Raw genomic sequence first — 27,511 nt, 5'->3', positions numbered from 1 at the left:
CCTTCTGGCTTCTGGGCATGGTGCTCCTCCCACCCGCTCCCCTCCCTGGCCGCTCCTCTGTGAGCCTCAGCCGGCCCCGGATCCCCTTCTCTGGACGCGCTCCCCCAGGCGGCTGCCCCGGTTCCCTGCAGCACCTGCCCTCCAGCACAGACCGACCTCCCTGGCAGCTGCTGGGCAGGCGGCGCACCTCCGCTTGGCGTCTCCTGCCGTCTCAGGACCGTTCCAGCACCGCCGCCTGGGGGCCTGTCCATCCGTCCGCCCGCCCGCCCGCTCACGCCCCGTCTCCCCCTGTCCTCCCCACCTGCGCGGGCTGGGCCCGCTGTCCCTCCTGCTCCTTGCAGGGCTGGCCCTGCTCCTTCTCACGGCTTCCCCCAGAGGCTGTCCTGACCCTCCAAGGACGCGCCTCTTCTCTTCTCCTGCTCCACCTGAGGCTGGAGGTGCTCGTTGCCCGCTCGGGCTTCTTTTCCACTGGGACCCCACTAGCGCAGGCTCCTCACGGGGTCTACGGGGAAATCTTCCGAAGAGAACTTAGGATGGGCCGTGTGGACGGGATTCCGCGGGCAAAGCAGGGTCCTCCAGGGAAGGCCCCTGTGGTCCTGCTGCGCTCGCGGGCACGGGGCGTCCTGAGCAGGGAAGCCGAGCCCCGCTGCGTCCACAGGTCAGGGTCAGGCCCCAGGCAGGAGCTGCGGGTGGCGGGAGCCGCGTCCTCCAGCTGCTCCTGGGTGGGCAGGGCCAGGGCTGCTGGGAGCAGCTCCCACCTGGGCCGAGGAGGGGCTCGCGGTCCAGAAGGGCCAGGGCCCCGCCGTGGGAGGGGACGCGGGGCTCTCGCGTGTCCCGGGCATTCCCGTCTCGCTCCCTGGTCTTTCCTCCCTGATGCTCCAGGTTCCCCTGGGGGACCCTCTCCTTCCTCTAGGAACTTCCTTGAGCGTTTCCTGTAGAGGTCCTGGTTTCCCTTCTCTAGGAAAGCCTTTCTTTCTCTCACTTCCTGAAGGATGTGTTTGCTGGATATAGAATTCTGCGTTGGCAGTTTTATTTCAGCATTTAAAAATTATTCTATTGTGCCCTGGCTCTATGTTTGTTTCTTTGTGTCCTTTTGTTTTAAAATTTTATTTATTGAAATATATCACTCATACATAAACATATATAAACAATAAATGTATAATAGTTGTAAACTTGCAAAACAAACATTTATAACATCAAACATAACATCTCACCCTACCACCAATAACTTGCATTGTATTTAAACCTTTTTAACTAATGATTAAAGATAATTGTCAAAATAGTACTACTAAACAAAGTAGTTTTCCCTTAACCAGTCTGATTATTATCTTTATATCATTTATATATGAACATGCATGAACAATTAAGTGTACAGTAAAAGTTGTGAACTTATAAAGCAAACATGCATAACATCATACAGGGGTCCCATACATCAGCCCTCCACCAACACCTTGCATTGTCATGAGACGTTTGTTACAAACTATGAAAGAACACTATCAAATCTTACTACTAATCATAGTTCTTTTTCTTACATTTGGTGTTTTTCCCTCAACCCAACCTATTATTATTTTTTAAATATATATTTTTTATGACAGAAGTTGTAAACTTATAAAACAATCATGCACATGTGCAGAATTCCCAAACAACACCCCTCTGTCAACACACCACAATGTGGTGTGTCATTTGCTACAGATAGAATAATATCATCTGCTTATTGCCATGGCCATAGTGTATATTTGGCTCACATTTTCCATACTGCCTCAGTATCAACATAGTACATCTTTGCATAGATGCAAGAATATTATATTATTCCTACTAACCACAGTCCATAGGTCACTCCAGCCGTATTTTTCCCATGCTTCTCCATATTCCCAACACCCTGCAGTAGTGATACACATTTGCTCTAGCTAACAAAGGGCACTCCTGCATCTGTACCATCAGCCACAATTCTCATCCTCCTCTTGGTTTACTGTGCTCTCCAGTTCCTAGATTATTCTCAAGCATTCTGTCAGTTGGCATTTACATAACTAGACTACCATTTTCAGTCACATCTCCATTTATAAACTAGCTGTTACTGTGTGTTACCATCCACTCTATACATTTCCACAATTTTACAGTAAAGCTAATTAAAACTTCTACATACATTAAACATCAGTAGTCCACTCAGTCCTTCTCTTATCACCTTTAAGAATCCATCACCTACCACCAGGTCTTGAAGATATTTTCCAGTAATTTCTTCTAGAAGTTTTATGGTTTTTGCTTTTATTTTTAGTTATTTTATCCATTTTGAGTTACTTTTTGGATAAGCTGTGAGAGAGGGGTCCTGTTCTTTCAGCTATGGGTGTCCAATTCTTTCAGCACCATCTGTTGAATGGATTGTTCTGCCCAAGCTGTGTGAGTTTGACAGGCTAGTCAAAACTCACTTGACCATACCTGTGAGGGTCTGTTTCTGAGCCATAAATTTGGTTCCACTGGTCTACTGTGTCTGTCTTTAGGCCAGTACCTTGTTGTTTTTACCACTGTAGGTAGGTATTATGATTTAAAGTCTAGAGATGAGGGTTCACATTTCCTTTTTATGATGTTTCTGGCTATTCAGGACTCCTACCCTTCAAAATAAATTTAATGATCGTGTTTTCAATTTTTTCTTTAGTGCTGGTGGAATTTTTATCGGGATTACATTAAATCTGTGTCTCAATTTAAGTAGAATTGACATCCTAATGATATTTAGTTTTCCAGTCCATGAGCATGGAATGTTCTTCCAGTTATTTAGGGCTTTTTAAATTTGTTTTAACATTGAGTTGCAGTTTTCTGAGTACAAGTGCTTTACATCATTGGTTAAGTTTATTCCTGACTATTTGAGTTTTATCTGTCATATTTTATTTTCACCACTCTTTTGACACTTTCAGTTACTTTTATTGATATAGTCTTCATTTCTAGACTCTCTTCCAGGCCCCTCTCTCCTGTCTTTTCTTTTTAGGCTGTAGCACACCCTTTAGTATTTCCTGAAAATCTGGTCTCTTGCTTAGAAATTCTCTCAGTTTCTGTTTATCTGTGAATATTCTAATTTTGCCCTCATTTTTGAAAAACATTCTTGCTGGATATAAGATTCTTGGCTGGAAGTTTTTCTCTTGTAGTATCTTAAATATATCAGACCACTATTTTCTTACCTCCATGGTCTCTGGTGAGAAATCAGCACCTAATCTTATTGGATATCCCTTATATGTTATGCATTGCTTTTCTCTTGCTGCTCTCAGAATTCTCTCTTTGTCTTTGGCCTTTGACATTCTGATGAGTATGTGTCTTGGGAGTTAGTCTATTTGGATTTTTTTGGATTGGAGTATGCTGTGCTTCTTGGACAGGGATATCTGTGTCCTTCAGTAGGGTTGGGAAATTTTCTACCATAATTTCTTTAAATATTCCTTCTGCCCCTTTTCCCTTCTCTTCTCCTTCTGGGACACCCATGACACATGTTTGCATGTCTTTTGCTGTCATTTAGTTCCCTGAGACCTTGTTCAGTTTTTTCCATTCTTCATCTCTTCTTTTGTATGTTCACTTTCAGAGGCCATTTCTTCAAGCTCACCAATATTTTCTTCTTCTCCTCAAATCTGCTATTATATGATTCCAATGTTTTTAAAATTTCATTGATTGCACTTATCTTTCATTCCCATAAGATCTGCTGTTTTTCTATGTATGCTTTCAAATTCTTCTTTGTGCTCATCCAATGTCTTCTTAATATCCTTAATCTCTTTAGCCATTTCATTGAATTTATTACAGAGATTTGTTTGACCATCTGTGATTAGTTGTCTCAACTCCTTTATGTCATCTGGAGGCTTATCATGTTCCTTTAACTGGGCCATAGCTTCCTGTTTCTTGGTGTGGATTGTAATTTTTTGTTGGTGTCTTGGCATCTGGTTTACTAGAGTATTTTTTCTGAGTGCAGTTTTTCTCTTTAGTTTTAGGGCTTCCTATCCTTTCTCCTTTCCTGGTTGTGCAGTAGGAGCCAAGCATGTAGGTGGTGCTATAAGCTGTGGAGGCTCAAGCTGCCCTCATTGCACAGGCACCAGTGAAGCTTCTTCCAACTTCCTCCTTTGCCCGGGGTAGGGACAGTCACAGCTGTGTGGAATAACCCACGTACAGACCTAGACTGTGGTTTCCCAGAGAGGCTGATGGAGCTTCACATCCCTTTCTCCCCTGCCTGGGGCAGGGATGGAGCTGCAGGTGTGGGCAGCAATCTGTGCAGTGCGGGTCGAAGATGACCACAGTTGCCCCTGTAGACTTCTGAGTTTCAGTCTATGCCAGCCAAAGTTACCTGCAGTTACCTGGATATGCTGGTGCAGGGCTCCTCAGCCTCCTCCCTGCCAGAGGTGGGGCTGAAGTCTAGGCTAGGGCTGCAGGCTGATGTGCCTGAAAGAAACTGGTTCCTGCCGACACAGAGTTTCAGTCAGCCCGGCTTCCCCTTCAGGCTGGGGGTGGAGTTAGAATGGCAGCTACTGGCCTCTTTTTGACTTGGGCTGGTTCATACCCCCTGTTCCCAGGGTTATCGCTTAGCCAGCCAAGTCTACCAATCAGTAGCCGAAATCGGCAGCCAACCGTCTCCTCCTCCCTTGTTTCTGGGAAATGGAGCTTCCAATTCCAGCCGCGGAACTGGTCCCAAGATGACTTGTGCCGCCAGTGGAGGATGGGTACTGGCCTCTGGGGTATGGAGCCTCTACTTACAAGTCTTCTTGGCAGATGGGCAGTCTCCTCGTTCCACTCCTTCAAGGATGTGTCAGGATGCTCTTTTGGCCTCCTGGAGCCCCCAAACAGGTGCTTCAGCAGCTCCAGAGAGCCCTGGGTGTTTGCTGACTGCCCTGTAGCTGGAGCCGACTCCAGGAGCTCCTTACCTGCCGCCATCTTGCTTTGCGTTCGGCTCCTTGTTTTTGATGAGAAATCCCCAGGTATTTGAGTCATTGTTCCCACGTAAGCAATATGTTGCTTTTCTCTAGGTGCTTTTAGGGTTTGTCATTAGTTTTCTTATTTTGATTCTGTTTTGTCTGGGTATGGATTTCTTTGTGTTTACCCTTTTTGGTGGTTTTTAAACTTTTTGAATCTCTGAGTTTCTCAAATCTGTACATTTCTGTGTTTCCAAACATGGGAAGGTTTCAGACATTTGATTTTTTTCCCTCCAAACTCTTCTCTCCTCTCCTTCTGTGACTGATGATAGGAGTACTCTTAGGGTTTTGCTCTTTCCCTGTAATTCCCCGAGACCCTGTTCTTCTTTCCCGTCCTTGTTTCTGTGTGTTCTTCTTTCCCGTCCTTTTTTCCGTTTGTTCTTCAGAGTCTGTTGATGGATCTTGGAGCTTACAAGTCCTCCCTTTGCTGTCTCTAGTTCGCATTGAGATCTTCCTGTGTGTTTATTGTCATGATTCTTTCAGTTCTAACATTACTATTCAGTTCTTTATATTTCTTTGCAGAAACTTGATGTTTTCCTTCCTTTCCAGAGTGACCAGTCCTGCTTCTCTGCACATGGTTCTAAGTGCTGCTTTCCTGTAGCTCCCTGTGGTTCTGTGCTGGTTCTGGCCTCTGGGCTCTCAGGTCCCGTCCACTATCTGACCCCCTCTGCCCTTGCTACTCGAGGCTCCCTGGTTCTTGCGCAGATAATTTTGGATTGCATTCAGGACATTTTGAATAGCCTGTTAGGAAATTCTGGGTCTTTCAGGAGAAGTGCTTGTTCCTCCTTAGCCAGCGGTCTGCTGGTTGGAGTCAAGCCCCCGGCGCTGCCCTGCCTTCCGTGGGCTGTGGCTCCAGTGTCAGTTCAAAGCCTTGGCCGTGCTCTGTGGGTCTGTCCTGCACGTGTGTCCCCAGCGGCCAGTTTGGGGCCTGAGCCACAGACTCTTGAGAGCTGAGTTCTCAAGGCCCTTGGTGAGCAGTTCAGGACCGGTGCCTGTCTGGCCTGCGGCGTCCAGGGGTCCCTCCACCACACACAGGGTCTCTCTGGAGCTCCTCATCTCCACGCTCTCCCCAGCCCCTCGGCTGCCTGGGCTTCTGCCCCTTCCCTGTCTTCTGGCCGTTTAGAAAGCTGGGTGACAGGATCGGTGCCCTTCTCCCCAACATTCCCCATTCGTGACAGAGGCAGATAAGCACAGAGAAGGTGAGGGGCCATGCCCAGCACACGGGTCGAGGTTCTGGCCCAGCTTTGCCCAGTCAGAGAGGGCGCCGCCTTCCCGGGCAGTGCAGGGCCTGCCTGTCCAGAGCACAGCCAAGGCTTCCCCCAAGGGCCTGTTTTCCTTCCTCTGTCACTGAAGGGCCCGAGCCCCCAGGCTTCTGGGACCTTTGATGGGCTTACCGTCAGCGCTGGAGAGAACTGGAGCCCTGACCCGCGTCCCGGGGTGGCAGGTTTCACTTTTAGGACTCAAGTGGGAACCGAGTCCCTGCGGTGACTCCGGAGGCACCGGTCGCACGTGAGGGGTGAGGCCCCCCGCGTGGGCCCTGCCCCTCCTCCCGGGTCAGCAGAGGCCGTGGGGCTGCAGCGCGCTGGGCAGGCCTCTCCGCCTGGGGCAGGCGTGGACCCCGGAGCAGCCCCCAACACGGCCCCTTTCCTCCCTGATTTCAGAGCAGCCTGGGGGCGCCCTGGGCCCCGAGTGTGCCTCCTGCACAGGCGCGTTTTCTCTCTACCTCGGGAAGGAGCCCGTGTACCAGCTGCCCTGCGGCCACCTCCTGTGCCGACCCTGCCTGAGTGAGCAGCAGCAGCGCACCCCGCCCGCGACGTGCACAGCCTGCCGGCGCCCGTTCTCCAGCCAGGACGTGCTGCGCGTCCACTTCTGAGGGTCCCCGCCCTGGAGGAGCTGAGGGAGCAGGACGGGCCGCAGCTCCCGAGCCGGGCCGCGCCCCAGGCCAGAGGGCCAGTGGCTTTCAGGGCTGCCTTCTTTCTCAGGGGTCTCCCTTTCTCTTCGGTGTGGCGTGGTCGGGGGAGGGGCGTTGCCATGTGCTCCAGCGGCAGCAGGATGACAAAGCCATAGGTGGGCTGCCGGGGGGCAGCCTCCCTGCCACTCCCCCGCCAGGGCTCAGGGCAGAGACCCCTGCTGAGGGCCACGCCGCCCGTGCCCACTTCCTCAGCTGCCTGCACTAGCGCACGCACACACTCAGCCTGCAGCAGGGCCTCCTGTGCCGTGCCCCCAACGCGAGTGAGGGTCCCGTGCCCGGCAGACCACGCAAGCCTTAAGGTGCCTGGGGTCTGAAGGTGTGGGCGGCTGGGGTGGGGTCACCCTCAGCAGGTGCCTGCGTGCCTCCAGCTGGCGTGGGAGCTGGCGTTGGCAGAGCCGGCCACCCGTTGCCTGCGAAGGGCCTTTTCTGCCCGAGGCCCATTTCAGGAAAAACACTCGTTTATGGGTGTCAGTTCTTTCCATTCAAAATTTAGCTTCATATAGTCCCAGAGGGAAAATACGCCTTCCTACAACCCTGCCCCCCGTCAGTGGAGGAACATCAGCGAGGACCCCCTGCCGTTCCCCGTGCCCGGGAGCCTGTGGGAGGCCCCGAGGCCCCGCCCGAGGGCTGCGCGCCTGGGGCCCGGTGAGGCCGAGCCCCCGCCACTGGGCCTCCAGGGGCTTGGAGTGGAGCTCCCAGGGCGTGCTGTGTCCAGAGGGCGTGCCGCCCGCTTCCCAGTGGCACCCCTTCCTGACGGGTGGGCTCTTCCCTGCCTGGGAGGCCCCGTGCGCCTCTGCTCCTGGTGCCTGGGCTCCCCCAGGACGTGCCTCCCCGCGGGTACCGGGTGCCTGGAAACCACCGCGTGTGCCCAGGAAGCACCTGACTCGGCCAGGGTTTTGGGGTGGCCACAGGTGGACTCTGCTCCCCGGGGCAGGGCGTGCTCAGGCATGTTCTGTCTCCCACACCGCCCAGAAGCCTCCAGCTGCAGGCTGAGCGCAGCACAGCTGCTGCCACCACCCTCCCTGGCTGCCCCCGGAGGAGCTGGCCTGGCAGAATGCCCTCCCCAGGCCTCCCGGGCCCCTGGTGGGAGGGGCCTGGCAGTCAGCCTTTCTTACAGGCTCAGTCCCCAGGGCCCACGGAGATGGGCATTGGCTCGGGTGGGCAGCACTGCCTGCTTCCAGGTAGAGCCACGCCCACACCTGGTCAGGGGCTCCCGCATGTGGAAAACGTCGTTCCCACACCTGCAGGAAGAGCTGAGCACCGCTGGGCTGTTCTCTCCCCTGGAAAACGGGAATAAAGTCTCTTGCCAGTTGGCTCAGTGGGCAGTTTATTTCTCACCAGAGCCCAGGGCCAGCACCCAGGCTGGCAGAGCTGGACGCCACCCTGGCCCAGCACAGGCCCCTCCCCCTTCCTGTCCTCGTTTGCTGCAGCCCTGGGACCCTGAGCAGGCGGGGGCGGGGGCACCCGCTCGACTCTGCTGCCCCGGTGCTGAGGTAGGGCCGTTCTCCATGGGGCCGTGCCAGCGGCGGGCACCTCCAGCTGCCCCTCGGCCTTGGGCGGGCGAGGGGAGGCCGGGTCAGGGGTAGTCCTGGAGGTAGAAGAAGTAGAAGAACCAGATGGCCAGGAAGAAGAGCAGCAGCTGCTCGGTGCTCACCGCGTTCTCCATCGCCCTGCGACCCCCGCGCCGGCCCTTCCGCTCCTGCGGATTTCCAGACAGAGGCCGCTCCGCTGCCGGGCACGTTTGCATTTCCCCAGAAACAGGGTCTGCCTGGGCTGCCGTGAGCAGGTCTGCAGACCAGGAGCCCCCTGGAGGGCGCCTGGGCCATTGTGATGGGGCCAGCTGCCACTGTGAGGGCCCTGGGGTGGGGCTGGGTGCCCGGCTGGCCCCTCCCCGCACGTGTGCCCGCCTGCATGCAGGAGCCTCGGCCCACGCCCGGCAGCCAGGCCCGCCCTCGCCCCCTGCCCCGCGCCCTTCCTGGCTGCAGGAGCCTTGGCCCGCGCCCGGCTGGCCTGCGGGGTCTGTCCTTCCCTCCCCTCCAGGTGGGAAAGGAGTGGTCGCTGTGGAGGCCTGGCTGGGCACTGACCAGAGCCTCACTCTCCACCGTGGTAGCCAGTAGCCTCCCGTGCTCTTGACGCTGTTGAGTTCTGTTCCTTGGCTGCCTCCGACACGTGGCCAGCGGCCATGGCATTGGGCAGCGCAGAGGGCAGGTTGGACAGGACTGGACAAAGAGGACCATGGTGCACTGGCCCTCGGTGTCCTCTGGCCTCTGAAGAGCCTGTCTCCTGGAAGGGTTGGAAAGCACCCCGGGCCGGGGTCGGGGCCGGGGCCGGGGCCGGGAGGTGCTGGTAGTGGGCACGGCTGAAAGTCGCTTCCAGAGGGAGGGGCTGCGCGGAAGCCGTCCCTGCCCCACAGACGTGCGTGGCGCGGTTCGCCCACCATTCCAGGGGCCCAGGGCCAGGCGAGGCAGCCTGCGGTGGCTGCGCACATTTCTAAACTTGCGTCAGGACGTCCACCAGTGATAGTCGTGCTGCCGTCACCCTGTGCGGAGGGACCCCGCCAGCATGCAGGTGTTTCCACAGGAAGGAGTGTGCGCCTATGCTGTGTGGTCTACAGTAAAACACGTTAAACCCTCTTACAGGGCAAAAACAAACCACTATCAGCAAAGTAAAAGCACAGATTACAAGCCGGGAAGATATATTTGTAGCTTGTATTACAATGGTTAGTATTCCTAATAATCTAAAAGAAGATTCACAAGGCATGCACGCGGCCTTTCTCCTAAGAAGATGAATCTCTTGCTTAGCAGCTAGACCAGAAGCTAAGCCCTGCAGGTGGCATGCAAATAGTACCCCCCGCAGAGGGAACTTGGGAGCATGAGCAGAGGCCCGAGTGCGCGGTCGCCTTGGGCAGGGGCCAGACAGCCGGGGCCGAGCCCGTGGGGGCTGTGGGGACAGAGCCCGTCCAGGGGGCTGGAGACAGGCACACGTTTTTAAAAAAGTCCCCGTGCGCTGCGCACAGCGTCGGCCTCGGGCTGTGCTCACGGCTCCACCTCCGGAGCCCCCCGTGGAGGCCGACCCCGGCTGGACGCTAGTCCAGCGCCTCCAGCCTCCGGCCGCTCAGGGCCCTGGGGCGTCCTGGGGTGTCTCGCTGCAGACCGTGGGGAGGGTCACCGGCCCTGCCCGCACGCCGGGCTGGTGGAAACACCAACCCCTGACCCGCAGGAGCCTCCCCATTTGGGCCAAAATGGACCATGTGGCCCTAAGAGGCACAGAACTGCCTAATTATGGAATAACAAAGTTGTGACCAGCTTACAGCACAGCATTTGAAAGTTCAGTAATATACAGAAAATAAAAGCTGTTTCCCCAGTCAAGGCTCAATGGAGTTAATTTCACGTCAACTGCTGTAAAATGTTAAGTGTCCTGGTTGGAACGGGAGCGGGTGTGCCCTTAGGTGCAGTTACTGAAGGGGAGACTGGGGGAGGGGGCGAGGAGCCGCGGCACAAGGGGCAGGGCGGCCAGGCGCCGGTCACACGCCGGCTCTGCTTGTGGCTGTGGGAGATCCAGTGAGAGCAGACCCAGTACGTCCCGGGTGGTCCTGGGGGGGTAGGGGCGCGGGAGCGGGGAGGTGTCGGGAGGCAGCAGGAGCTGGGTGGGCTGGGCTGCTGCCGGCTGCCGCGGCGGGCAGGAGGGGTCCCCGCTCCCGGGTCCCCCGAGAGCACCTGCGGCCCCGGCGCCGCCTGCGATGCGCTGATGAGATGCAGCCGCACGGCTCCTCGCCCAGGAAGCCTGTGATCAGCCTCCTCGGGAGCCGGGGTCCTCCAGGGAGCCGCCCTCCCACCCGGAGATGAGCTCAGGCTCGGGAGACCGGCCCCTGGGAGTGCGGGGGCCGAGCACGGCAGCGGGGGAATCAGATGCAGGGGCACGCATCCGTGCCGAGACACCCGGGCAGAGCGACCTCTAAGAAGGTGACGCAAGCAGCAGCAGGAATAGACCCTGCCTGTGTCTGCCGCATCCTCGGTCTGTGACACCTGCGGAGCCACGGCCCCGGCATCCTGAAGCCCCTGGGGCGGGAGGGACATGGCTTCAGCTACCCAGAGGGCACTGCCCGCCCCTCCTCGAGCCGCACTGGGTGAATTCCCCTTCCCCTGGCGCGCCCGGCGCTCTTCTCCCGCTGCTCGCACACCCTCTCCAGCACTGCTTGGAAAAGTCTATTCCAAACCTTCGTCTTCGCCCTCCACCCTGTAATCTCTTCCGGAAGCCCTGACCAGCCACCCAGACGTCCACCCACCCTGCGCCGAGGGCTGCGCAGGTGCCCAGGCCGCAGGGAGAGACCCCGTGTGGCCCCAGTGAGCCCCGACTCCGGGCACAGGGCCCCAGCTGCAGCCCCGAGGAAGGCTGACCCCGCTGTGCTGCCCGAACCCCCGACCCGCAGATTCGTGAGTGCAGTGCAGTGGTTGCTGCTTTGAGCACGTCGTTTTGGAGTGTTTGTTCCTCATCGGTAGTGACCAGACCCCCACTGACCGTGGGCAGCTGTTACAGACAGGCAGGAAGGAACCAGGAACCAGCCGGATCCCCCAGCAGCGAGGGCAGGGAGACTTCTCTGCCAGTACTTGCTCCCCCATCCCCACCCCAGCGCCGGCAGCGAGCGCGCCCCGGAGGAGCAGAAGGCTTGCTGGGGCTGCAGCACACTGGCTTGTTGGTCATTTACCCAAGACCCCAGGCTGGGCCTGGGGACATACTGGTGAAAGGGACACTGCCTAGCAGGGGGGAGAGGGACACATGGGTCATGCATTTCTGGGGCTCCATTGACCTGGAGGGGGGTCAGTGCTGTTGGGGGGGGGCAGGAAGATGGGTCTTGGGGTCTGATTCCGGCAAACGTCGCGGTGGGTGTCTTGGGGGTTCCCGCGCGAAGCACCTGCTTTGCCTCCTGCCATCACCCTGGGTTTCTTTCAAGGCATTACCTTTCTTCAGTGGACGGCGCCGGAGGGCACCTTACTGGACCCCAAGGGCTGGGCCAACACCCCAGCAAGCCATGCTCCTGGACTCCTGGATGGTGAAGGGATCCGAGCGCCGTCCCCCAGGCGAGGGGCGGATTGCGGCTCCCGGCTCCCAGCTCCCTTTCTCGAGAACTTGCGCTGAGCCCACGGGAGCCACCCGCTGGGACATGCCCGCAGGAGGCGCTCCCGGCCCCGTCTCCTTGGCCAGTGGCCGAGCCGCGCGCAAGCACCAGACCAACCCTCCCGACCGAGTGGGCAGCTCTGGGGCGCCATGCCCCGGGCCCCTGCGCCCGCTGAGCGCACGTCTCCCTGCGCCTCCTGCCAGCCCGGGCTGCTTCACGCTCCTCCACCCACAGCACGGGTCCCGGCTCAGGCCCACTGCCGAGCAGCCGACACTTGTTTCAAAAGATGTGCCCGAGCTCACAGACCCCCGAGGCGCCAAGCCTGGCTGAAACGCTGCGCCACGGTGGCCTCCACTGGATTCCTCCTGCGTGGATTTGCACGGTCTGACACAGAGCCTGGAGCCAGGAGGGGAGGCTGGTACACCGGGTCCTGCGCCGGCCGCGCTCCCACAGCAGACCCTCCTCTGGGGAGCAGATTCTAGGCCTGAGCGTGGAAGGCAGGGGAGTTTGCCAGGTCCACGGGCAGAGCTGGGGCGTGCAGGCTCGGTGTCAGCGAGAGAGGGTGTGAGGCCCCGTGGGGCGGGACGCAGCCAGGCTGGGGTGCGGCTGCGCCCAGTGTCCTGCTCTGACGCTCGACTCCAAGAGGGCGAACACGCCAGATGTGAGCCTGGCCTTCCAGGTCCTTTCAATGCTTATTAGTCAAGGAAGGAGGAAGAAAGAACACGTTTTATTTACTGTTTTGGTAGGTTGATTTACAACCTATAAAACGTTTGTGATATTTAAACCCCAAGCCCCACAAAAGAGGAGGCTAATCATTTTTTAAAAAGTTATTATGGAATATTTCACACACATACAAAAAATATACAAATTTCTATGTGGAACTTTCATGGACCCACCACCACTTTCCACAATTCCCTGCCTCGTCGTGTCTTCTGTACTACACCCGCCCAACTCTCCCCTCTCATATTATTTTGTAGCAAATTAGGGTTGCACTCGATTAACAACTCTAGGCATGATGAGGGCAGGTGGAAGCTCCTGAGGTTCCCTCTTCCTAGCAAAACCGTAGATCGCAGCCTGGGAGAGTCGTCAAAGACTCGAAAGACGGGCAGTGCCTGCCCGCTGCCGGGCTCTGGAATCAGAAGGTGGGTTTGGATCCTGATTCTGCTCCTTGCTAGCTGTGGCACATTAGGAAATTTGCTTAACCACTCTGTGCTTGTTTTCAAATCTATAAAATGGTGATAAACATCCACACCACGATGTTATGTGGCTTAAAGCGTGCTGAGAACACAGTCTGCACGCAGGGAATGTTGGTTATCCCGAACCTGTGTTTGCTTTGTTTGGTGGAGAAGATGTAGAGGTGTGTGGTTTGAGGCTGTGTGGACCCCAGAAAAGCATGTTCTTAAAGGTAGCTGTGTCTGTGGGTGAGGGCCCACCGTAAGTAGGGCCTTTCGATGAGGGACTTCAGTTAAGGGGTGTGGGCCCCACCCAGCCAGGGCGCCTGCTCGTCCTACCCTGGAGTCCTTCCTGAGCAGAATGGAATGAGACGTGAGAACGTCCCAGGAAGCCGAGCTGAAGCCAGCACTACCCAGAAGAGGAGGGGCCAGCAGACACCACCGGGGCCCTGCTCCGGGGCAGTTTGATATTCTCGATGAATTCCAGAAAGACACAGGGCATGTCTGTAACCTGGTCTGTTCCTCTGGGCATGATACTCTTTGATTGATTTAAATTCAAAGGCTTTACGTTTACTTGATTAAATCAAGATTAGGGCTGTGATTCGGCCGTGTCATTAGGGCACGGTTGAGCCCCTGCCCCCTTGGTGGGCTACATAAACGGACCCTCAATCAAGAAGAGGAAAGAAAAAAAAAATACTCAGAGGAAGAGAGAGAGCTCCATGGACATGGAGGAGGAGAGAACGTGTCAGCTTCGATCCCGCGGCCCCGGGAAGAGAGATGAGCCAGGCGCCTGACAGTTCACAGCTGACCTTGTGAAGAGGCCAGAGCAGCTGAGCCCAGAGAGAAACGAGCCCTCCAGCCCACAGCTGAGATCGGAAGAAACTGGGCCCACGGAGCCTAAAGAGGAAGAGGGAGGCCGAACGCTCACAGACGTTGCCCGCCATCTAGCTCAACACATGGCAACAAATTTTGGTGAGGAAATACCTTGTATGGTACCTCGAGTTGGGCTCTTTAGGGCCTTGTAACTGTAAGCTTCTACCCCAAATAAATACCCTTTATAAAAGGCAACAGATTCCTGGTACTTTGCATCAGTGCCCCTTGGCTGACTGATGCACCACGTGGCAGGAGCCGCCGATGGTCAGCGGCCAGCCCAGAACGCCAGTCGTCAGGGGGAGAGCATTCCTCCACGATGCCTTGTTTGGGCTTTCTTTTAGCCTCAATAAGAAATAAATTCCCACTGTTTAAGCCCATTTTATGGTTGAGCTGCCTAAGACACTAAAACAAAAGGTCTCGGGAAATGAAAGGATTTTCTAGGTTTAATCACATGGCATCTATTGGAGACCAGTTCAAACATGGACTCCCCACTGAGGTGTGCCAGAGCAGCTCACAGGCAGCCGTGGGTCCGTGAAAAGACTTGTTTTCCTGAAGGATTACTTGTCAAAGAAAGGCGGAGTGCAGTTTCAATCAACAATAATAATTAGTAGTGAGAAGTCTTAAAAGCAAGGTGAAACTAAAATATTAACAATAGAATGGACGATGGAAGTAAAGGAACTCTTGCTAAAACATTCTAAAGAATTCACTTGTTCTGGAGAAGAAGAGAGATAGATTGACCTTACATATGGTTAAGTCACACCACTAAAGAACAGGAAAAAAAATGTACAACCAGGACAGAAAGAAGTGAAAGGGTGTCATGGAAAATAGATCACAGAGGCTGCAGTTCTTTATCCATCAGTGAATGGAGATGAGTTCAAGGAGTGAAGAAAACGAAAGCAAGCAGAGCAACAATAATATGGCACAAATAGAATTCAAGGCAAAAACAGCATCCGTGCCAAAAGAGGGATTTTATTTAACGATAGAAGAACAAACTCACGGAGCACATTTACCGATCAGAAGCCCGGAGACACCCGGCAGCACACATTCGAAGTAGGGGATGTAGAGAACTCCACGGGCAGGTGCGAGCCTGCGTCTGCGGCGCGGGCAGGAGGGCAGGGGTCGGAGCAGGTCGGAGCAGGTCCTCGCGGTCTCGGCCACGTGCTTCTTCAAGAGTGGTTACTAGTCCAGGACTCAGGCAGCGCCGCCCGAAGTGACCACATGCTAGGCCACGAAAGCAGGTCGCAACGAACTCCAAAGAAGCAACACAATGCAGACCAGCTGCTCTGACCACAGTAACAGTAAGATCAATAAGAAAATAAACTTCCAGTCTTATGGAAAATAAACACAACAAAAGCAAAAACCAAACAAAACGGAAACCCACCACTCTTCTAAATAATTAATGAGAAAAGGACGAAATCGCTATGAAAACTATGAAATGTTTAGAACCAAATGACAAAAAGAGAAATACAATCAAAATAAGAAACGAAATTTTAAATCCTTAAAATATATGTATTTTCAAAGAAGGAAGACTGAAAATTATTGGTCTAAGCATTCAACTCAAAAAGCTAGAAAAGGAATTACAGAGTCAATACGAAGAAAACAGATAACAAAGATAAAGGTATAAATTAATGAAACTACGGAGATAAATCAAAAGGTACAAAGGGAGGGGCCTGGGCAGCGAGGGCTGCCACCAAGTGTGCACTGGGGCTGGGGGCACCAATGAGGCCTCCGGTGGGAGTGGGCAGACCCGCAGGCCCTGCGGCCTTGGCAGCCTGACCTTTGTCCAGAGGGCATGGGGCTGCTGCTCAGAAGGAGACTCGCCCGGAGAGGGCGGGCAGCCCCCTCGAATGCTCCCGGGGTCGCTCCGATGGAAGGCCGCTTTACTCACACACAGAGGAGACAGAGCGCGTTCAGCGTCACCAGTGGGCATCGGCCCACGGCCGGCATGGTCCCGGGCTGCGCAGCAGAGGCCGTCCCTGCCGCTGGGCATGAGCTGGAGGCCCTCCGACGTGCCCACAGGGGACACGGGCATTCGCTGGGCACTAGGGGGTTGTGATTTCCCTGCCAGGCTGACTCGGGTCATGAGCACAGCGGGAGTGTGGGTCCCGGGGGAGGCCACGCCACCCCAGCAGCCACGGGAAGGATCTGTGCAGAGAACATTCCAGGGGCCACAGCTCACAAGGTCGCCTCGCTAGTGCAAACGGGGACCCCAAGACCACACGCCAGGATTCACAGATTTCACTGGAAGGCGTTACGTTTTGTTTTTGTTTTTTTAAAGATTTATTTCTCTCCCCTCCCCCCGTTGTCTGTTCTCTGTGTCTATTTGCTGCGTCTTCTTCTTTGTCTGCTTCCGTTGTTGTCAGCAGCACCGGGAATCTGTGTCTTTTTGTTGGGTCATCTTGCTGTGTCAGCTCTCCATGTGGGCGGCACCATTCCTGGGCAGGCTGCACTTTCTTTCGTGCTGGGCGGCTCTCCTTACGGGGCGCATTCTTTGTGCGTGGGGCTCCCCTGCATGGCAGGGCACTCCTTGCGCGCATCAGCACTGCGCATGGGCCAGCTCCACACGGGTCAAGGAGGCCCGGGGTTTGAACCGCGGACCTCCCATGTAGTAGGCGGACGCCCTAACCACTGGGCCAAGTGCGCGTCCCCTGGAAGGCGTTATGCACAGGGCGATGGGTGACAGAATCCAGGGAGGACGGCAGCGGCGCTTCCATCGTCCCCTGGGGCGACAAGCACGTCCACCCTCTAGCTTCGAGGCTGCAACGCTGGCGGCAAGGCCAACCAGGTGTCTCGGGGCGCTGTCACGTAAGCAGGGTGACAGCCGGCTGACCTCCGTTTCCAGCCCCCGGGAGGTCAAGCTGGTACTCAGATGACCCAAAGCTCCCACCCCAAATCCCCTACGTTGCTGTGGTTCAAAGCCGCAGCCTCACCTCAGCGCCGACGCCCCGGGCAGCCGGTCCCTGCGCGGCCACGCGCCCCGGCCTCGTCCCGGGCACCTGGGGCTGGGACGCCAGCCTGGCTCCGCTGGGTCCTGCTCCGAGTTTACAGGACGACGTGGGGCTTTCGTGCGGAGGCAGAAGCCCCGGGCCGTGGCCGAGGTTGCTCCGCGCCCGCGCAGCGCGCCCCGAGGCCCTGCCGCGACCTCCCCGCCGCTCCCCGCAGCGCCCGCGCGCCCCGCAGGCCTCCGTCCGGGACGCGAGCGCGGGTCGGGCCCGCAGGCGGCGGGCGAGCGGGGACCCGGGCGAGGGTCGCCCCCAGCAGCCCCACGCCCCGCCTTCCTGTGCGTCCTGCCCCGCTCCGGGGACCCGGGAGCTGAGCCGGGCGCCTCCCCGCGCCGCGCCCCCGCTGCGGGCGCCAAGGGATTCGGGGCGCCGCGCCCCCGCTGCGGGCGCCAAGGGATTCGGGGCGCCGCGCCCCCGAGGAGCCGACCCGGGCACCCGGGCCCGGGGCCGCGCTCACCCCGCCCTTGGCCGTCTGCGCGCAGCTCGCCCGGGCCGCCGGGCTTCCGGCCTCGCGGGAGCCAGAGGGAGGCGCGCCCCGGCTCGCGGGCCCTGGGCGCGGCGCCTCCGCAGAGGGTCCCCGAGGGCCGGCGGCTCCCGGCCTGCACCCCGGATTCTCTGCTCCCCGCACCCACGCGTGCCTCCTGCCCCTCGGCCTGACGTTTCGTGGGGAGGGGTGGACAGCTGGGCCTGACGCTCGTCCAGCCCGGGCGAGGGGGACACCCGTGCGCCCGCCAGGTGCGAGCCGTGGCCCCCAGGGGGGCGCAGGCGGGTCCCCAGGGCTGGTGCTGGGCACGCAGGCTCGTAATGAGAAAGAGCTTTTCCAACACGTTCTTGCTACTTTAGTTCCTGTAAGTGAGGTTACTTCTGTGACTGGAATTTTTATGAGGTCTGTTATTTCTGATTTCTTTTAAGCGTCATGTAACGCCCTCCAGAGACCTGATGAATATTCAATCTAGCTGCGCTGCCTGGTAGCTCTCCGGTCACGTGACGTGTGCCCTGTGATGGCTGTGGGTCCCACGAGCTGGCTTCGCTGCCCCGGCTCCTGGAGTGGACCTCGGCTGCCCCTGGCCGTCTGGTGGTCCCGCTTTTCTCCTCTGTTCGCCGGTCCTGGCACAGCAGCCCCTCTGGTTCAGTGCAGCCGGGGGCCCTTGCCTGTTCACCTCTTCACATGGGTGGGTCTAAACTATCCAGGACTCAGAAGCAGGTGTCACAGCACAAGCTTCACTTGCTGCCAGTGCCCGAGTCCGTTTGAAGATGAGGGCAGCCGCCCTGGACAGAGGCCCTGGGGTCACCGGGAGGGGGTGAAGGAAGGGGGTGGGGTGGGGGTGGAGAGGCCGTGCTGAGATCAGCTCACGGCACCTCGGGGTCAGCGGAGCTCTGAGAACATCCTGGGTGTGGGGTGTGACCGGAGGCTTGACCTGTCACGGGATGGGTGAAGACGACCTGAACCCACGGCCACGCCACGTCTGACCCCCGAGGGCCCCGGTGAGATGGGGTTTGGGTGAGGGCGCCCAGCAAGGACCCTTGGGAACAGGAGCCACCTGGAGAGCAGAGGGTGGGCCCGGGCCGTGGCCGCTCCCTCTGTCCACTACGGGCCCGGCCTGCAAGGGAATGACTGCAGCTGGCGGACGTGCTGGAGGCGCAGAGGCCCCGGCGAGGGGGGAGGGCGTCGGCAGGACTCGCCGGGGAGACGACCTGCAGCCACTGAGCCCTGGAACCAGGGAGAAGCAAGTTCTGATGGCCGGCAGGGCAGGAAGGAGAGGGGACTGCAGCGCCCCGTGGGGAAGCAGGTGCCCGGGCGTGCCCCCCCGGGAGGCCAAGGACACAGAGCAGATCCCCCAAGGAACAGCCTGAGACCTGCCCATGTGAGGAAAGGAGAGCAGGCGGTGGGGTGTCCATGGAGCCAAGAGAAGGGGTGCTTGAAGAGGACACGCGTGGCCTTGAGGGACGCAGCTGGGGGTACGTGAACGAGGCCACGGCCAGGGCCCCAGGGCTGGCCGTGCGGGGGAGCTCAGGGGCCTGGCGTGGGCAGAGGCGGAGGGCAGGGGCTGAAGAGCACACGCTGACCTCGGGGTCAAAAGGGGAAATGGGCCACAAATGAGAAACCCAGAGAGAACTAAGGGAGCAGCACAGGCTGCTCAGCGGAGGGAGACGGTCATCATGTCCCACAAGGCCAGGCCGGACGAGGGCTTAGGACACTGCCATGAGGACTGAAGTGGGGGGGGGGGGCGCAGACGCTGGGGAAAAGCTTCCTTCACCTGAGCTGGGGCGGGGGGAGGCCTGGCAGGAGCAGGAAGGTGGGAGGGGCAGCTTCAGAGCAGGTGAGGAGGGGGTGAGGGGCGCCGGGGGTCCCTGACGCAGTCAGCAGCGCAGAGGGAGGCCGCTCCAGCCAGCGCAGGTCCTGAGCAGGGGGTTCTGGGAGCAGCACAGGTGTCTGCACAGGTGAGGCCTGGGGTCCCCAGGTGTGGGGGCAGGTCTCAGAACGGTGGTCCAGGCAGAGACCACCGTGACCCTCAAGCCACAACCCCAGGCCCCGGAGGCCAGTGGCGTGGGAAGGCGGCTGCAGCCCCGCGACCTTGCCCCGGCCCATCGGTGGCTCTTGCTCATGAGCCGGGGGGAGGGGGGACCTCCAGGCAGGGCCACTGGGCAGAGGGTCCTCCCAGCCCAAACCCGGCCCTAGAGCCCCCAGCCCACTCCAACCCAGGCCCGGGAGGCGCCTGTCCGAGCCCCACAGATGGGGCACGAGGGGAGCACACAGGGAAGGGCCCCTGAACTGCCCTGGGTGGGCTTCTCCTCTCTCCTGAGCACCCCTTAGCCACGTTCCTGTCCCCAAGACCCCAGGCCGGCCCCGCTGGATCCTGCTCCGTGGGCGATTCTGGGGAGGCCGAGGCTGGGGGAGGAGGGTCTCAGGGTCCCCAGAAGCCACACGGACCCGAGGGCAGGCACCGCAGGTCCCACTCGTGGTCACTCGTGCTCTCACAGGACAGCCCTCCTGACCAGGCCCCGGGCCCCAGCACCGCCCACTCCTGCCCGGGGGGCTGTATTGGGGGCGCTGGGCCCGGTGACCCCACCTCCTGCGGGTGCCAGGAGCTGGGAGCCCGTCTCCAGGTAACCAGGCCTTCCGTTCGCCCTGAGACGAGGAGCCACTGCCACGCGCGCGCGGCAGCTCCCCCGCAGGCTGAGCACGCGCCCCAGCCCCCGGCTGCAGCCCCCCCACCGCGCGGGAGCCCACGTGCGACCCAGACGCCTGAATCAGCGCCGGCCACCTGGGACCCGGCGGCTGCGGGCTCCTGGGGAGACACGGGGGGCGGGCGGCCGCGTCACCGCCCAGGGGACACCTGCCGACATAAATAGGCGGCCGAGGAGGCAGGCTGGGAGCCCGCGGACAGCACCGAGGCCGCGCCGCTGCGCCAGGATGCCCGACAGCGCGCTGCCCGCCTGCGTCCTCGGCCTGCTGGCCCTCACGTCCGCCTGCTACTTCCAGAACTGCCCGAGGGGCGGCAGGAGGGCCGCGGCCGACCTGGAGCTGAGACAGGTACAAGAGCCCAGGGGCTGCCAGGAGGGGCAGCACCCAGAGGCCACCCCGGGGGCCGGGCGGTGGTGGGAGAAGGCGGCTGGGGGCCCCGAGGGAGAGGGGCTGGGCTGGGCCGAGGGCCGGGGAGCGGAGCCGGGGCAGGAGGTGGCCGGGTGCTGTCCCCAGGCACAGGGGGTGCAGGTGTGGGTCAGGGGCGAGCGGGGGAGCGCTCTGCGCAGCGGCCGGACTGAGGCCTGGGTGGCAGCGGCGGCGCCTTCCTGCCAGCGTCTGTGCCTGGCAGCCTGTCCCGCCACGGCCACGGCCCCTGGTCCCCACCTGAAGGTGTCCATTGCTCCGAGCTGTCCCGATTAGAGGTGCTGCGTGTGGGAAATGCTGCAAGGCAGTCCTGCCGGACACCTAGCCCGGGTCTTTCACGCTGCCCGTCCGGCCGGCCCTCTTAGTGCACTTTCAGCAGAGCTGACGAAGCCCGCGGGGTGCGTTCCTCGGTCCCCTCTGCCCTGGTCACGGGGGCTCTGTCGGGCTGGTGAGCACGATGAGCCGGCAAGTGGGCAGGTGTGGGGCCAGCCCCTCCCTGCGCGGCTCCCGGGGGTCCTGAGCCGACCAGAGCCTGTCCCTCCTCCGGGGTCAGGTCCCTGCCGCCCACCGGGCTTCCACAGGGGGTGAGTTGGGGGTCAGCGCCCCAGGCAGGGCCCCCAGCTGGGGAGGGGCGTTGCCCTGGGTCCGCTGGCCTGTCCCGAGGGGAGGCAGGTCCAGGGGGAGCGGGGCTGGGGCTCTGGACGAGTCGCAGGGGCAGCTGCTGTGCCGGGTGGACGGGCGTGCTGAGGACAGGCTGGGGAAGGGCGCGGTGGGGTCAGCGCGGAGGGTCTGTGCTAGGGGACGGGGCTGGGGAGGACGCCCCTCTAGCCCCGTCCCCAGCGGCAGGGAGGCTGCTGCAGGGAGCGCTGGCCCGGTCAGCTGGGGCCCAGGAACCTGGCCGCTTCCCAGTCCAGGCTTAACCCTTCAGGGGCCAGACCACAGCACCGTGGGCCAAGCCTCCCCGCCCCATCTCGCCCGACCCCTGCCCCAGCTCAGCCGGGCAGGGACCCCCAGCCCCAGGGGCCCCCGCTGCCACCTGCCCCGCAGGCCTCTCCACTGACCCTGAGCCCCGCCCCCCCACCGGGCCTGACCCTGACCCCTCCCCTGGCCCCCAGTGCCTGCCCTGCGGCCCCGGGGGCAGAGGGCGCTGCTTCGGGCCCAGCATCTGCTGCGCCGCCGAGCTGGGCTGCTTCGTGGGCACGGCCGAGGCGCTGCGCTGCCAGGACGAGAGCCGCCTGCCGTCGCCCTGCCAGTCGGGCCCGCAGCCGTGCGGGAGCGGGGGGCCGCTGCGCCGCGTCCGGCATCTGCTGCAGCGATGGTACGCGGGCTGGGGGGACGGGCAAGGGGCGCGGAGGCCGCGGTGTCCGGGCCCAGGGCTAGCCCCGGCGGGGGAGGGCGAGGCCCGCTTGACGCCCCCACCCCGGGAGCCCCACGCCCACGTACTCAACTCTTTTCCCTGCAGAGAGCTGCGTGGTGGCGTCCGAGTGCCGCGAGGCCTCGGGCTTTCGGCGTCGCGGGGGCGCCGGCGACTTGAGCAACACGACCCAGCTGGACGGGCCCGCCGGGGCCCTGCTGCTGCGGCTGGTGCAGCTGGCGGGGGCCCCGGAGCCCATGTCCGAGCCTGGCGTCTACTGAGCTCCCTTCCTGCCCGCAGTCCCCCCAAATAAACCTGTGACTCGCACCTGCCGCTGCTGTCTCTTTCTTAGGGTGGGGAGGGGCCTGGCGACACGGACCCCACCTTGGGGCCTGTCCCCAGACAGAAAGTCGTGGGCAGAGGCTGAGAGGAGCCTGGAGGGGGTGGGCTGGGGGTCCTCAGGCTAAGGCTGGAACACAGGGAGGGTGGGGGGCCACAGTGGTGGGCAGGGGGCACGGGAGGGACAGACACACAGGTCGAATCATCCCTCCTGCCGGCCGGGGCACAGCCACTCGGGGCTCCTGTGTCGAACGCGGCGGGAGCAGGTGCGGACACCACGCGCCCCTGCTCTGCTCCTCGGGGGACCCCTGGGCGTGCGCTGCCAGCACTCGGGAGCTCCACGGGGCTGAGGAAAGGGCCGCCTTCCACATTCGGGGCAAGTGCTGGGACGGCGCCCCAGCCTAGGGTCCTGGTGAGGTCCCCAGGCCGCGACCAGACAGACAGACATGCTGCGCCCGGCCCTCTGCGTCCCTGACCTGCCTCCCTGACCCGCCCTGGGGCGTGGGCGGCTCTGCGGGGAGCCAGGGAGGGGCTGGAGGGCGGCCAGGGCCCAGGGCCCCCCCTTCCAACTGGCTTTCCTTCCTTCGGCACTCGCCCACAGTCGGGGCCTCTGAACGCTTTCCTCGGCTTAGAAAGGCGGCTGTTCTCCCTCCGCTTGGAGCCTCAGGCTTCGTGAGGGGCCACGACCTGGTGGCTCACGAGGCCACCTCGATGACCGGAAGTCCAGTCCGTGCCATTCTGTCGCCCTCGAGGGGCATCTGCCACCCCGGCTCAGGCAGCGCCGCCTCCTCCACGAGGGCCGCCTGGTGCCGCACGCCTCCTGCCCTTCCCTTCCCTCCCTGAACCACACTGACTTGGTTTGCGTTCTCTAGAATTTGCTATACTTTGTTATTTCAGGATGTTAAATAAACGGAACCATACAGCACGTGACCATGTGAGATGGGCTTTCTCAAGGAGAGAGTATTCCCCCTGTGGGCTTGGTACTTCCAGCTCCTTCTTTACTGATGATGAGTCTGGAGGGAACCGTCGTTTGTTCAGTCAACTCCACTGGAGAACTTACAAAGCCACTATCACGACTGCAGCATTCCCACCTGCCTCCCTCCTCCACAGGCTGCGTTGTCGCGCAACACTGTTGCAGATGATGGAAGCACATCCTCGGAATAGCGCATTGACCGAGGTCTACAGGGTGCACCCGCGCTGTTTCTCATACGTGCCTTATTATTAATGCAGCACCTTCTGGGGCACTGATGCGAGGATACTGCGACATTGCTGGTACCTCAGTGCATGAGCTACGTTACCTGCACTGTCCCCGTGCACCGCCATGCTCTCACACCTAGTGCCAGGGCCGTACGTGTGTTCTAGTTCATAGAAGAGCGTTCTTGCGTGTGTGCTGTGATCCACAATCCACATTCACCTCTGGGTTCACGATGTTGTTCTGTCCCTGATAATTCTCTAGCTTTCATTCAAGTGACGTTTACATCCCTAGACTAACCCTTTCAGCCACAATCCATTTATAAACCAACCGTGTTAATCATACTCGCTGTAATGTTTTACTGTCGTCTCTACCATTTCCACACTTCCACAGTCAAGCTAATTAAAAATTCTACATGCATTTGGTTTTCTCCAGTTTTTATTGTTACAAGTAGAGCTTCCATAGTGCAGTGCACACTCACACGTGTGTCCATGCACATTTAATTTACCCGGGCTCAGTGCCCAGGTGTGGGATTGCTGGGCTGTAGGAAAAGTGTACGATTAGGTTATCAGAAGCTGCCAACTCTTCCCAGGTGGCTGCACCCCTTTACTCCCCCAGCAGAGCAGGGGAGGCTGCTCCGTTCCTCGCAACAGCATTGGGATTTTCATCCTTTAGTCATTTTAGCTCATCTGACAGGTGTGCAGTGAGAACTCGCTGTGGTCTTAGCTGCTTTCCTCATCTTAGGGAGGCTGAACCTTGTTCTCTTGTCCATATTTGCCAACTGTCTCTCCAATTTAGTGAAATGTCTGTTCCTGTTTTTTTCTCATTTTCTAATTGAATTGTTTAGGGTTTTTTTTAATGTGGAGTTTTGAGGCTTTTTTTATATTACCGAGATACGACACCTTTGTCATATTTACGATTTGCAAATACTTCCTCTCAGCCTGTAGCCTGTCTTTACAATCTTTCACAGGATTTTTGACAATCAATGCTTTTAGTTTTGATGTAGTCATTTTACCAAGTATTTCTTACATGGATGGTTCTTTCGGTGTAAGGAATATGTTCTCACTAAGCCTTACATCCTGACGCGTCTCTCCCCTGCCTCCTTCAAAATTTTACAGATTCTCCCCCCTCCCCAGGGTTTGCCATTGTTAGTTGTTGAAGCTGCATTCAGCTGTGGAGTGACTTGTCCAACAATTTTTTTTTTAATTTATTTTTAATTTCTATTTTTTAAAGATTTGTTTATCTCCCCCCCGCCCCCCCGCGGCTGTCTGCTGTTTCTGTCCATTCCTGTGTGTTCCTGAGCACCCGCTTGCTTTATCTGGCGGCACTAAGAAACTGCGCCTCTTTTTTGTTGCGTCATCTTGCTGCGTCAGCTCTCCGCGTGTGTGGCACCACTCCTGGGCAGGCTGCGCTTTTTCACGGGGACCGGCTCTCCTCGTGGGGCGCTCCATCATCTGGAACAATGTTGCATGACACTGTAGCGTGTTGAGGAGGGAGGCAGGTGGGAATGCTGCACGTCGTGATGGTGGCTTTGTAAGTTCTCCAGGGGCGTTGACTGAAGAAACGACGGTTCCTGCAGACTCCCCATCAATAAAAAAGGAGCTAGAAGCTCCCAAGCCCACATGGGGAATAGGATCTCAAGGGAATTGTTCAGCCTGTCCTGGGCCTTTAGGATTGACTCCATTAGCTTCTCAAATCTGGGCCCTGGAACCAGTTATGGGTTGCAGACCCACTTACTAGGGCCTTGGGGAGGGAGGCTATAAAGGTCAGAAAAAGCCTCTACTGTTACTTACTTTTAATTTCCTCATGTGCACTTTTTTGGTCTGCCAACAGATGTCTCCGTCTTGCAGCCATAATTTGTGTCATGATAAAAAGACCTGTGGCCCCTTCCTCTGGACCTTTGAGGCCGCCCCTGCCTGGCCCTCTCTTGGCCCCGCCTCCCGGGCGGGCACGGGCAGCTTGGCCTTGAAGTCTGGGCAGACCAGATCACCCCAGGGGGCCCCTCCAGGCTGAGGGGGACGGGGCGCCGGGCGCAGCAGCCCTGCGACAGCCGCAGGACACCGCCCGGTGCGCCTACACAGCACGGGAACTTCCCTTCCCCTTTCTGCTCTGAAACAATGTTAACGTGCAGGCGGCCGCCCGGGTGACAGACCCCGACGTGCGGCCGCCCCAGCTGGGCTCCTCCCCTGACGGCCAGTGACCACCTGGGGCCTGCTCTGAGCAGCCGCCTCTTGGAGTCTTGCCCGGCCCTTCGCTGCCCGCTGCCCCATTGCCGCGCCACGTCCCCGTCCTCCCCCCCCCTTCCAGGAAGGCCACTGTGGGGCTCCAGCCTCCTCCCAGGGCCAGGGAGGTCAGCCTCCAGGACAGGGGCCCCCCAGCCAGCTCGGACCCTCCATCCACTCCCGACCGTGGAAGTTCCTCCTCCTCAGCCTGCCCTCAGCAGGCGGCCGTGGAGGCCATGTGGGCCCCTCCCCGCCCTTGGGGACTGGGGTGGGGGCAGCGCCCTCCCCCTCGGCCCCTGTCCGCACCCGGGGACCCTAACCACTTCACCTCCCCTGAGGCTGGCTGCAGTTCCAGCCGCGGTTCCGGTGACCCTGGGCCGCAGGCGCTGCTGGGCGCCGCCCCCTCCCAGCGCCCTCCCTGCCCACAGCTACGCGGCGAGCCGGTTCGGGGGGATCTGCTTTATTTGATTTTCATCCTTGCGGGGTGGGGGGAGCGGGGGCTGCGCTCCCGCGGCGTCCAGTGCTGACCCGGCTCAGAGCTGGGAAAAGGCGGCGTCGGGGTCGCAGGCAGGGTGCGTGCGGCAGCCGTCTGGAAGGAGAGAGGAGGGTCAGGGCGCCCCCGCCGCGCGCCCCCACCCCGCGCCCAGGTCCCCGCCGCGCGCCCCACCCCGCCCGGCCTCGGCCCGGCCCGCGGCGCCGCGGGGCTCACCCGGGCTGCAGCAGATGCCGGGCGCGGCGCAGCGGCCCCCGCTCCCGCACGGCTGCGGGCCCGACTGGCAGGGCGACGGCAGGCGGCTCTCGTCCTGGCAGCGCAGCGCCTCGGCCGTGCCCACGAAGCAGCCCAGCTCGGCGGCGCAGCAGATGCCGGGCCCGAAGCAGCGCCCTCTGCCCCCGGGGCCGCAGGGCAGGCACTGGGGGCCAGGGCAGGGGTCAGGCCGGTGCCGGGGGCGCGGGCGCGGCCCGGGCGCCAGTCGGGAGGGCTTGCGGGGCAGGTGGGCAGCGGGGCCGTGACGCGGGGGCTCGGGGACTCAGGGCGACCCCACGCCGGGGGAGGGGTCGAGCATCCCGCGTGCGGGCTCTGGCCGCGGTGGCGCTGGGCGGTCCCCAGGCTGTCCCCGGGGTGAGTCGCCGTCCCCAAACTCTGGTTCCCAGCGAAGCCCGGGCCAGGGCGCGGGTGGGGCGGGGCCTGGGCGGGGGAGAGACCCTGCGTCCCGGGGCCCCGCGGCCCACCGCGCGCTGGGCGCGGGGCCTGGCCGCTCACCTGGCGCACGTCGAGGTCCCGCGCCGCCCTCTTGCCGCCCAGGGGGCAGTTCTGGAGGTAGCAGGCGGAGCCCAGCGCCAGGAGCGCCAGGAGCGCCAGCAGGCAGCAGGCGACGCGGGGGCCGGCCATGGTGCGGGCGCGCTGGGTGCGGGGCGGCTGTGCGCGGGGCTCGGCCAGGCCTTTTATGCGCGGGGCCGCGCCGGCCCGGCCGGGCTAAGAGGGCGGCCGCACGGCTGGTCACGGCGGGGCGCTGGGGTCAGGCTCTGCGCCCCCCCGGCGCGCCCCCTCATTTGCAGGAGGCGGGCGGGGGCAAGGTCAGCGCGTGGGCTAAGGCCCGCGCAGATGCTGGGGCTGCGGGAAGGCCGGAGGCTGTGCTGCGCCGGCAGAGCGTGACAGGGCGGTGGAGCGGGCCTCGGGCCCCTGGAGAGGAGGGGGCGGCCCCGGGCCCCTCCAGGCTGGAAGAGGGC

The 27,511-nt window shown here is 60.2% G+C and overlaps 3 protein-coding genes across 8 annotated transcripts in view; 2 read left to right on the top strand and 1 right to left on the bottom strand.

The window, feature by feature from the left end:
* Positions 1-10,266, top strand: part of UBOX5 (U-box domain containing 5) — a 72,950-nt gene extending 62,684 nt beyond the window's left edge. For all 6 annotated transcript variants that reach the window (XM_071211512.1, XM_071211513.1, XM_071211509.1 and 3 more), the window contains one exon: positions 6,593-10,266. In XM_071211512.1, the coding sequence (XP_071067613.1) occupies positions 6,593-6,804 (212 nt within the window). In that variant the 3' untranslated portion in view covers positions 6,805-10,266. The remainder of the gene's footprint in view (positions 1-6,592) is intronic.
* Positions 10,267-20,481: 10,215 nt separating this feature from the next.
* The window catches only part of LOC131275836 (vasopressin-neurophysin 2-like), a 35,677-nt gene continuing 28,647 nt past the window's right edge, over positions 20,482-27,511 (top strand). The window contains exon 1 of the mRNA XM_058287390.1: positions 20,482-20,601. Within this exon, the coding sequence (XP_058143373.1) occupies positions 20,482-20,601 (120 nt within the window). The remainder of the gene's footprint in view (positions 20,602-27,511) is intronic.
* LOC101431998 (oxytocin-neurophysin 1) lies at positions 26,238-27,173 on the bottom strand. The gene is made up of 3 exons (XM_058287391.1): positions 27,045-27,173; positions 26,493-26,694; positions 26,238-26,372 (listed from the first exon to the last, which is right to left on the bottom strand). The coding sequence occupies exons 1-3, from the start codon at positions 27,171-27,173 to the stop codon at positions 26,317-26,319; spliced, it is 387 nt and encodes a 128-aa protein (XP_058143374.1). The 3' UTR covers positions 26,238-26,316.

This window comes from Dasypus novemcinctus, chromosome 24 (assembly GCF_030445035.2).
Source record: "Dasypus novemcinctus isolate mDasNov1 chromosome 24, mDasNov1.1.hap2, whole genome shotgun sequence".
Lineage (NCBI taxonomy): Eukaryota > Metazoa > Chordata > Mammalia > Cingulata > Dasypodidae > Dasypus > Dasypus novemcinctus.
Note: the sequence above shows the minus strand (reverse complement) of the source record. Positions and strands in the feature narration are given on the sequence as shown.